The following is a 12,152-nucleotide window of genomic DNA, read 5'->3' as shown; positions in this document are numbered from 1 at the left end:
AGCTTTTTTTTAAAGTCAACAGCTTTTATCAGATAATGGAGATTTAAGCTGTCGATTTGATATTATGTTACTTGTATCTTGCTTTTACATTCAGGGATACAATTCTTAAAAATTGAAATTTTTCTTTAATATATATATATATATATATATATATATATATATATATATATCAATATTTGCAAATTAATATGTAACATTTTGTAAATGAAGATTCTTAAGTTATAATAATCAGAAAAACAATATTATTTGAAACCTATCTATTTTTGAAAAAAGATACAGGATTAAAAGATTTTTTCGATTATAATAAAGGTAGTATATTAGAGAAAGGAGGTATTTTTATATATAAATTATATAATATTAAAAAATGTAAATATTTATAAAGTATGTAATGTCCCAGAAATATGCAATATTATTGATAGAAAATTTTATTAAACGTGATATTTGCATACTTGTAATACTGGAGTCTATCTTCAAGCATTAAATGCAATCGCAATAGTTTCAAAATCATTTATATGATAACATGAACGGAAAGTGAAATTTCAACTAAATGACATGTGTAACAAGATTTCAATAATCTTGGCGATGATTGTAACAAATGATACTTCTGTAAAACTAAACTGCCTTCTGTCACATATAGGGTTAATCTTCTGTACAATACCAAATACATCGCGTATGTGTGATAAATTGATTTACCACTCGAAGACAGGTAAATTTGTATAAACAAGAAGAAGCAAGCTTTCTTTTTTCTATAATACAGTTTATGCATGAATTTTAATATCCCGCATGATTGTATCTGTTTGCATCTTATCGACTTTAGTTTGCATTCGTCGCAGCGGTGTCCTATTATCGGGACACAACTTTTTTATTGATATAGAAAGATATGTTTTATTTTATACTTAGTGTTGTGCACGAAACTAAGCTCTTTTTCTTCTTTTTTTTTAGTTTTCCCCATTTTTTGTTTTATCTTTTTTTTTATTTCGAGCATCCTATAGTTTACTTTTACCCTTCTAGCTCTCTTCTGACAATAAGCAACTCAAGATAAAGCTAAAGTGTAGAGGGACCAACAATCGTGTTTTTAGTCACGTTAGGATTGTTAGGCGAATCGTCATGTAAGTAATTTAAGTGTATGTACATAGATATATCGTATTTTACACATATAAGCACAAGTGTGCGCGAGAATGGCTTTCTCCGAATCTTGTCGATATATATAGATAAATATACGACAAACTTCTGAAATGGTACTCAGATAACTCTCTCAAGCTCTTATTCTGAAATGAGAACGAGTTGCGTTGCACCGACTGATGTACTACAGCTTCTTAATATCCCCTACTGAATTTTCCCTGTCGATCCCGCAAAAATGTAACGTATATCACAATATGAAAGGGATTAAAATTGATATATTTTCGAAGCAAATTTAGATTAGTTGTATCCGTATCGAAAATTAGATTTGCCGAAATTATATCAATTTCAATCCCTGAGCAATCGGAATAGAAGATGCTTTTATTTCATCTTTTCATTCCTTGAACCTATAATCTCTTTTCTTATCAGCGATACGCTATAGTTTAAAGTAAAACATAGACACGAGCATTTCGATGACTAAGACATGTCTATTCGTTGATCATCGCGTGACAGATACTTTATTAATTGAACATCCCTGAACACACGAATTTCCCTGTGTATAATCTATACGATATATTTCCTGTCAATGTGTCAGACATGAGGATCGACTCAAGTAGAATAATTTTGTATCGTCGCCCTGAAGAACTTTAAATCCGCAAGGATGTCGTCCTATCCACACCAGGAGTTAATATTGCCAAATTTCGCAGTAATATTCTAGCATTCTATCTGACCGTTCGTCTAACAATACTAACTAATGTAGTTAGTACGGGCTCCTATATATAAAATAGTTGCCAAATTTCATGGAGCGTTTTATTTACGATTGCAAAACTACGGTCAAAACCAGCGGATGATAGAAAAGCATGATATTTAAGACTTTGACAACACGCTTTACTCAAGAAAATTTTTTGTATGCAATTATAATATGTACTAAAATATTTGTTAAATTAAAAATTTTTAATTTTAATTTATTCTATTTAAAAAATCATTGTTCACTTTGAAACAATGCTGTTAAAATATTGATAATTTGTCTCTGTTATAGAGTATCACACTTCTAAATTTTATATACATATCAAACGTATCGAACGTGTCTTTCCCATTTTTTATATAAAAGAAGTCCACTTTCAGTTTTTACCGTAGTATACTCTTTTGTTGTATCGAGAACGTTGAATACCTACATCTCTTACGACTAACTGCTAAATGCTTTGTTCAGCGGCTTTTATCCAGCGCTTCACACAAGCTCGCTGCGTTCAAGCACAATCGTACTGAGAAGTATTCAGAATATTGCTCAGTAATATAATGTCGTCGTGTATTTAATTAACTACAGATCAACGAGCGTTTATTTCTAAGCGGTGCTGTCTTCCTATGAAACAAAATTAATTCTTTGATCCTAAATGGCAGAGAATAATTACATATATTTGCAAGAAATAGAAAATATAAAAAATTTTTAAATAGACGCGAGAGATATAAAATTTTATTTTATTTTATTAAATTGAATTTAATAATATTCAATTTAATCACTTATAATATTTTCATCTTTAAGTTTAAAAGAATATGCGTATATAGTTATTATTGGAATTGAAAAGAATCAGACAAACTGCTATTTAGGATTCAAAATTTCTGTGTACTATAACTATATTTTTTATCTTTTTGCATATATGAGAATATACAGGGTAGATTAAAGAAATCATAGTATAATTGACGACATATTTTCCTGTAGAAAAGTATGCAAAAATATAGCGAAGAATTATTTCCTCGTCGATTGTAACATGATTTACTAAAGATCCTGTATATGTGGAGTGTTGTTATTATATAATACGTTTTTAAATTACAATTAAGACATAGGAATTCGGCCGAGTTTGATGATATATACAGCTTGTAGCATACACATATAAAAGTAATTAGCATCACAGTACAAGAAAATGAATAGTACATGCAGTAAAAAAATTGTACAAGGATGTATATTATAAAATACGCGAAAAGTATACATCTGTTGTGAGATACATCTACGTGCAGAAAAAATATCACGTAAAAAAAAAACGGTTGCATATATAGTTTGGCTGGTTGAGTGAAAATGCGTATTATATCTATATATTATGTATCGTCAAATGTTTAGCGATGTTGTAACTTTTTTTATATGTGTCTAGTCTTATCCCCTTGTTTTGGGCATGATGTAAAATTTGAGAGATATATACGATTCGTATTCTTGTTCTCTATGTAAAACATGCAGCAACGAAATAGCGAAATCCGCCGCGAAAGTCACACAAAATGTTTGATTTGTTCTCATTTGTTGTCGCAGAATCTGACTTTTTGCAACATAGCGAGCCATCCTTCATGGAAACGACAACGATCGAGGTGGATCCTATCACAGGAGAAAGGTATATACAAATTCAAAAATGTTTGTTTTTTTCTTTTAAAAGAACATATATGCGATTTTAATTTTTATCCTTTTATATTTTTTTACTTGTATCAAATATTAATAAAAAAAATATATTTTTTTACATGTATATTGTAGATAAACACAATCTTAAGAGAATCATCTTTTGCAGTATAACAACGACCACACGAACGGAATCGAGAACAGTATCATCTGTAGGACCCAGTGGCGCGGATGATTTGCGAGAATCTATGCAGAAGATCATGGACACATTCATGACGGAAGAAAAAAAGGACCACTAGGAATAGAACACGCTGCTGCCCTTCGAACCTTCATGATAAATAAAAAAAGAGAGGATTCGTCGACGTGTTTCCGACGTCGAGTCCCTCGCTCGAAATTAATTTTTAACGAAGCATCTTGACTCTTTCAACTTGACGCGTCCTCGAGCGTCAAGTTTTCGATTATGTAGGGCCAGAAAAGCATTTAAAGATGCTGTCTCTTTCTGAAGCCATATAAAAGCATGCACGATGATTTACTACCACGCTGCTCATGGCCTATGCTTCGGATTTACTTGCCTTTCCGTTTCGCTCGGTTGCCTTACTTGTTTGCGTTAATAATCTCGCGATCGATAATGATGTGTCTATGTATGTCGTTGCTAGTCCGACTAGCCGATCAGCTAGTCTTCACTATGCCAACCCGTCCATGTACAACGCCTTTCTCGTGTTGTTCAAAGCTATAATGCGAAATGGAAGGGAGGAAAGGATAAATGATGGAAAAGAAAAAGATGTGAATCTTTAGGTAGGAGTGCAGCAGCAGAGGATAGTTGGATCGATCATTTCGTACCGAGCGATCGTCTAGATTAATATTATTCTCGCGAGAATAGTCCATTTAAACTGTAGGATGGTTATACATCATCTCTATCCATCGCTTAATAGATCGGCAATAAATGAACGAATATATATATTCTTCATTGATACTTTCGACAATGGATATAATTGATAAATTCTGAAACGGGAATAAGGAAATTTCTTGTTGTTACTCGACTCAAGTCACGAATTCAGGCATAATAAAAAAATGACGAACGAAGGAGAGAGGTGCCGATTATTTCGCGCACCATGTTGATTTGATTAACAGTGAGAAATATAAATGTTTTTATGCATCGGAACATAATGTATAAATTTAACTTGTTTAAAGGATATTTCCTAACAGTTTTTAATTGTATATATGATAATTTCTTAGCATAACATATATATAATATATATATATATATATATATATATATATATATATACATATATATATATATATATAAATAAATGTACTATGGATACGATTGTAATAATAAGATGCTAACAAAAAAATTTTATTTATATAGCGAGCATCTGGACACAAATGTTATGTATTAATTTGTAAACTCGAAAGAGTTATATCAGCGTTCTATCATGCCACACGTAAAACAGCATAAAATTAAATAGCGAAAGTTAACGACATGATAATGTGTAGAAATTATATTATTTGAGACTTTGCGATCTGGATTCATTTAAATATTCTAAACCAGTGTTAGCTTTCGATGTATGACACAGTTCTAAGGAGCACAGAAAAGATGAGGAAAAGAAAAAATCATATAATATATAAATATATTAAAACGAAATTTAAATAAGCTATTCTATTAATGTATGATATATGATATATTGAAAGATATAATATGATTATGCTATCTGAAGTTTATAAATTATTGTCTATAATGACTGTTACACTACGTTTAATAGAACTTGCCTAGAGCCCATCTGACCTAAGGACCAAAGGCACAATCACACGCGCATCAAAATAAAGTATATAATATGCTCCTATATACTGTCGTATAACATTTAGTATATATAATTCATTACGAATGCCATGACGACGCTGGTACTTTAATGTTGTCGATGATTATCTCGCGACGAAAGAAAATACTTTTATACATGCAATATATTATTATGTATTACTGCAAAATGTGCAAGACTATTACTCAACAAATTATATATTCTATGTGCAATAGTAATACATTTTTAATTTCCTTATGCTGTCAATCTATATATACTGCAAACATATTGCATCTAATATTAACGTCATTTATCATCATCAGAACATTGATGTACCAATGTTGAATTAATGCTTTATATTTCGCACACTTTTGTACAAGTTAATTTTCAACGTAACACATCAAGCAACCACGCATACTTTCCCCTATACTAATTACATGTCCCTTTTTAATATTATAATGGCATTATCATTAAAATGGCATTGCATGGCGTCAAGATATCAAAGAAGAAAGAGACTATAATTTATTATATAATATTGTGTGATAGAACTATCAGCGGCATAATAAATAAAATGTTGCATCAGAATTACAACGTCCTCTATAGTAATATAAACATAAACAAAGAAAAAGAACGAAAAATATTCGCCTTTTATTCATATTTGGATATTATACTAAATAATCAATCATCATTTAATGTATTTTTCTTTCAAGCATTTTTAGCATCTTAGAAAAAGATGTACTTTAAACGTGAAGAATGGAAAAAATTAATTTTACGTAAGTATATATTCTTCACATTATAAATTCTATATAACTATAGAACAATACAAACGCTTTTCCCAGCGAAAATCATCTATTTTCGCGAGATATGCAACACGGTTCGAGTCGTGTATCTCAGCAGACACACACGCAAGCGTAGAATTATTTAAAAAAACACTTCAAAATGTGCAAGACTATTACTCAACAAATTATATATTCTATGTGCAATAGTAATACATTTTTAATTTCCTTATGCTGTCAATCTTTATATATTGCAAACATATTGCATCTAATATTAACGTCATTTATCATCATCAGAACATTGATGTACTAGATTCTTCAGTGACCTGATACAATAAGCCGAACAAAGTTTCGCACAATCTGGGTTACCACCAACTGCACGTAATAACATTACAGCAGTATAATGATAAAATATATATTAATATTGAATAATAATATTATTGATAGTATTGAAAATTGATATTATTGAGAATAATAATATTGAATAATATAATATTATAGATATGCAAATATAATAAAAACAAAAAAAAATTAATTTTAAAAATTACACATTTTATATTTTAAATATATTATTTAGTTTTGATTACGTGTAATGCGTAATATATTATTTAATTTTGATTACGTGTAATGTGTAATCTGCATCAATAAATTAATTTAGAAAGCTCAATAAAAGATATATGATATATAATTATAGAGAGAAACACAGAACATTTTATAATAACCACATCAAGATGCACTGGTAGCATAAATAAGCACGCGAGTCAATTTTAAAACACTTATTTTCATTCGTTCTTTAAATGAAAGCTGCATATAAATGTATCGTATAAATTCGACAGAGACGTGAAAAGAGACAAATTAATAATTAAAAACATAAACAAAAAACAAACTCACATTGCGTTGAGTCAATTATCTAAACCTCTCTGCTTTAATAATATATATCCGCTGTAATGTTCCACTGCTACTCTGCTATAATCTCATATATGGTTTGACATATACACTGATCACTGCACTGTTTCTTCTATTATTTTATATTTACAATAATTATATTTATCGCACTTCACTACACAAAGTTTTCCACGCGTAAATATAGTAAATAATATATTGTCGCTGAAGTTTATATATAGAGATCTTTTGACGACGTTATTCTTTATTACTATGTTAAGAGAATATTAATTACAATGAATTTTAAGGTAATCTTCTTTATAAAACATACGATTATATTCGTTTCAAGAAGTAGACGACGTAAAGTATTACTACATCATATTCGGCACTACTTTCGTTTGATCGACCAGGATCAAAGAAGCAAAGTTTTAGCTGAGATATTTTTAACATTTAATGTTATAATCATAGTAATATTTAGCTGCAAATATTAATGCTAAATTTAATCACGTAGTATCGCGGTAAAGCGATAACAATGTTAATAACATATTTTTTGGAAAGAGATTAGAGTAACACATGCGCGCGTTACGCGCGCTATTTTCAATTTTATATTAAAAAGATTAATATTAAAAAAAATTATTACATAAAGTTTATTGAAACTCTATTAATTTCTTTTGATAAAAATGAGCTGATGATTTAAAACGTGAATTTGATAATTAAATTTTTAAATAATATTTAAAAATTAAAATGTGTTGCCCTAGGACAACCAATCTGGGCGCATTTTAAAGGTCCTTCAAGACCTATAAAATGAGCCAGAATAAAATGTCCTAGGACTTATAAAAGTCTTAATTTTTAACTTTTTACAAAATATCAATAAAATAATAGCAATGACACAGCTCTTATCAATATAACATAACATTGTAAAATATAAATATTCATCGCATAATTACTTAATATAGGGAGAACCAATCAATATTGTGGAAAAGCTGTAACACGAACTTCCACAGAATCGAGTAACCAACTTTACATGTTCTTGTTAATAATGGAATTACGATAGATCTTATTTACTTTATTTTTAAGTTAATCGTTAAAAAGGAAAAGATGAGTTCTGAAAAAAGAAGAATATAAATATTGCTCCAATTTTATAATTTGTTAAACATACGCAAATTTTATTCAACATATGAAAAAAAATTCGAGTTTATATAATTATATTTTATTGTTCCACTTAATTGTATATAACTAAATAATAACATTACTTTCCAGATTCTTTTATTAAGACAAAAATGATCTATTGTATATTTTCATCGTTACTAACAGATGTTAATTGTCGAAATGTAGCGCACATTATAGTCCTCTTTCGATGCAACGAAGAATAACATTTATTGAACAATTGCACTGAAATACAAAACAAAACGTATGTCCCGAAAATTACATCTGGCACACACATTATTCATCGTAACAAAAGATTGTATCATCATTAACAACATAGCATGAAAGCAATCAAACTATAATAATCATGTTAAGATCAAATAGTTTTTTTGTTACTAGGAGCTATCCTTAGGAGTTGTCTTTTAATTAATCAATTAGCAATTTACTAATTGCTCTAAAATCTCAAAGTTTGACAGAAGTCTCTAATCATATGCAACTTCGTTTCTCGATGGATATTTTAGAGCGAGACATTTCAACATATAAAACAATACTCACTGTGATGTACATTTCTATTTTCTGTTTAAATGACGGTGTACATTGTATGACAGCGTGTATTGTTGGCAGATAATATGTATAAAGTATAGAGAAATACAGAGAAATGGTCACAAAACTGATCACACATATTGATTCTGTACACAAATATAAATCGAGCTAATTTGACATGTAGTGTATATGAAATAATGTAAGATTTAAATTTAGTATATTTTAAATATGATCTATAATTTTCCTAATAAAAAAGAATTTATGTTCCTATAAAACTTACAAATATCAAGTTTGACTACTCAAACTGGAACACATTACCCATGAACTGAATTTATTTGTAGATACATATAGGGAAATGAGATATTCGCAGAAGAAAACTTTGACATATAATTGTATTTTGTGAAATGAATAGATATCCCCATTTTTATGACCTTTTTTTTATTACACTGCAGGTCATCAGATCTGTAAGCAAAATATAATATATTTTAATTAAATATAATAGTATAAATAAAAAGAGAAAATTTTTTAATTAAATATTGCAGAAAAAGATTAAAATAAACACTGTAAATAAAGTTAAACAGATTATCAGAGAATAAAAATAAGTTATAAAAATAATATAATTTCTAAAGATAAAAAATCTTACATTGTCAACATCATCTTCATCATTGTCACTAATTTCATCACCAAACTCAATGTCTTCATCAAATCCATCTTCGACGAAGGTAACTGTATCATTGATACGCACTAAAATACGATATCACATTAGTAAGAAAAAAACACTATAGAGATGTATATAGATTAATGCGATAAAATATAAATGTTTTAAACACAAAGAATAAATGTTTTATTGCAGTCACCTTTACATATATGTATATTTGTACTATATATAAATGAATATAAAATGTCATATATTAAATATATCACTTACCAGTTTCTGGGAATTCACCATAAGTTTTCAAGTTACGTGCTTCATCAGAAGTATATTTCAATATGACATCCGCTTTAGCATCCTGATAATCTCGTAAACCAATTAATATAATATCTCCCTGGTTTATCCACACTTTCTTCCGAAGCTTTCCTCGAATGTGGCACAACCGCTTGATCCCATCAAAGCACATAGCTTCTAATCTACCGTTACCCAACATTTTTGTCACTTGGGCATACTCTGCACAAAATAAATACTGTGAGTTTACTAAAGTAAAAAAACGCGAATGCATTTTCAATCGCAACGCTTTAGTTATTTATATTCCTCTCATTGCACTCTCACCTTGTCCATCCTCCTTGAACACCAACTCTCTCTTTTCGGTCTCGTTCTCATTCTTTCCTCTTCTCCTATTTTTACCTCCCTTTCCTATGGGCAAAGCGTCATTCTTAACATGATAATGCTCAATGAAATTCACGCGAGAAAATATAACATGAGTGTTTGAAATAAGCTTGACGTTAAATAGGTTAAGTCAAACTTAACCACATTGCGGGATAAACGGTGCAATAATTAAAACCAATAAAATTTAAGCGAAGGACGATAAATATATCAAATGCAATCTTACTGACCTTTATTCTTTGGCATGATGTTTTAAAACAGGCAGCGTCAAAGATGTTAATGACAATTATAATTACTCGTTATCTCGACACCTTCAATCTTGGACGACGAAGAGTTTGAATGGCCTTGAGCACTGGCAGTCTACAGTCTACAGTTTTCTAGCCAAAGGAAGGAAATGCCAATCTAGAAGAAGTATTCACCTATTTCGCCGAGTTCGACTTCCAGATGATAATTATTCCTGTTATTTGTAATTGTTGAATTAATGTGCATGCGATAGAACAACTTGCAGAAAATTTCGATTTAATGATCAAGTTGACTCGAGAGTCCCAGACTTCCGTTGATTGTGACCAAATTGTGACACAATTTCCGAATGAGAGTATTCAGAGTAATAAATACGTAACGGGATTGGCTAACTGTCAACGTCATTAAGGGTGCGTTCGGACAAAGAAATTTCCTTGCTTCTTCTACTCTGATTGGTCAATTACTACTTTACCCTACAGGTAACAATTTTGAACACATCCTATATCTGATTAATTTTTTGAATATTTATTCCATTAATTAATCAGAATAAATTATTGATTTTGTCTTAATTAATTAATTAATCAAATTTTGAAATATTTGTTAGGTAAACATTTTTTTTCATGTTATTTAATATTTTTAAATTTCTATTATATAGAAATTTGGAAATAATATATATATTATATTATAAAACATATTTTGTAACTTGAATATAAATATTTGCATTCACAATCGTACATAACTTTCTTAATAGAATTAAAATTATTTGTATTAAAAAATTTTTAAATTAGAAAAAAACTATATGTGAGTTTATAATATATATATATGTCCCAAATAAAATTTATTGATTAATTTTCAACTTTGGCAAAATGTTTTTAACATTATATAATTATATAAACCAGAGAGAAACCTGTATAAATCACACGTACGTTTTAAAAAATAAATTATTGCATATATATATATATATATATATATATATATATATTTATTACTATTTTATATTTAGTTATATTTACATATATATATGTAAATGAACTACTTTTCCATACAGATGCAATATTGAAAATCGAGTGTAATTAACGAATATGTTAACTTTTTGTAATTAAAAATCACTCGCATGTTTTCTGAAATTATATAATAAATACAATATTAAAACTTAATTTATCAGATATATATATATATATATATATATATATATATATATATATATATATATATACAGGGTAGGCCATTTTAATCTTTCCACTAAAATTTCTCAAAATCCAAAAATTTAAGACAAAAATGTTTCAGATAAAAGTTGTATGGTTTCAAGGGGGACATGAGATGGTGTCATTGATTTGACCTTGAATAGCCATTTGAAGGTTACGTAAAGGTCAACTTCAATTTCTTAAATGGAACACTATATTTTTTCTTGCATACTTTTGTAGCTGACTTCGAGATCTTTCCAAAACACTACAATAAAATATTTTTTCATGAAGTATTTTTCGAGTTATTAAGGCTGCAAATTTGCAGTATTTTGACATAAAATACAAAATATCTTGGGAAATATTCATTTTTCGATTATCATACCTTAATACTTTTATGCATAATGAGACGAATCAATTGGTGTAAAGAAAACACATAGTTGTTTTATAGAAAAATTATCTAACTGCTTATTGCAATTTTCATATTTTTTTTTAAAGGTAACTATGTGTTTTCTTTACATCAACTGATTTATCTCATTATTCTGTGCATAAAAGTATTAAGGTATGATAATCGAAAAATGAATATTTCCCAAGATATTTTGTATTTTATGTCAAAATACTGCAAATTTGCAGCCTTAATAACTCGAAAAATACTTCATGAAAAAATATTTTATTGTAGTGTTTTGGAAAGATCTCGAAGTCAGCTACAAAAGTATGCAAGAAAAAATATAGTGTTCCATTTAAGAAATTGAAGTTGACCTTTACGTA

At 28.7% G+C, this 12,152-nt stretch overlaps 2 protein-coding genes across 15 annotated transcripts in view; one reads left to right on the top strand and one right to left on the bottom strand.

Annotated features, from left to right (window-relative positions):
* The window catches only part of LOC114931530 (uncharacterized), an 86,519-nt gene extending 80,639 nt beyond the window's left edge, over positions 1-5,880 (top strand). For 9 of the 14 annotated variants that reach the window (XR_014924940.1, XR_014924939.1, XR_014924938.1 and 6 more), the window contains 2 exons: positions 1,012-1,109; positions 3,416-3,481. Coding sequence is in view for 4 of the 14 variants with exons in the window: in XM_085483831.1 (XP_085339957.1) it covers positions 3,416-3,494; positions 3,666-3,795 (209 nt within the window). In the remaining 10 variants the exon portion in view is untranslated. Of the gene's footprint in view, positions 1-1,011; positions 1,110-3,415; positions 3,495-3,665 lie in introns of those variants that run through there. The other 5 variants (XM_085483831.1, XM_085483828.1, XM_085483829.1 and 2 more) reach the window with 3 other exon arrangements.
* Positions 5,881-8,141: 2,261 nt separating this feature from the next.
* Positions 8,142-10,528, bottom strand: eIF1A (eukaryotic translation initiation factor 1A). The gene is made up of 5 exons (XM_029303502.2): positions 10,194-10,528; positions 9,910-9,993; positions 9,571-9,807; positions 9,286-9,386; positions 8,142-9,104 (listed from the first exon to the last, which is right to left on the bottom strand). The coding sequence occupies exons 1-5, from the start codon at positions 10,207-10,209 to the stop codon at positions 9,099-9,101; spliced, it is 444 nt and encodes a 147-aa protein (XP_029159335.1). The 5' UTR covers positions 10,210-10,528; the 3' UTR covers positions 8,142-9,098.
* Positions 10,529-12,152: the final 1,624 nt, after the last annotated feature.

This window comes from Nylanderia fulva, unplaced genomic scaffold, assembly GCF_048542155.1.
Source record: "Nylanderia fulva isolate GAGA-0341 unplaced genomic scaffold, ASM4854215v1 Scaffold27, whole genome shotgun sequence".
In the NCBI taxonomy this organism is placed as follows: domain Eukaryota; kingdom Metazoa; phylum Arthropoda; class Insecta; order Hymenoptera; family Formicidae; genus Nylanderia; species Nylanderia fulva.
This window is presented reverse-complemented; position numbering and strand designations above follow the sequence as displayed.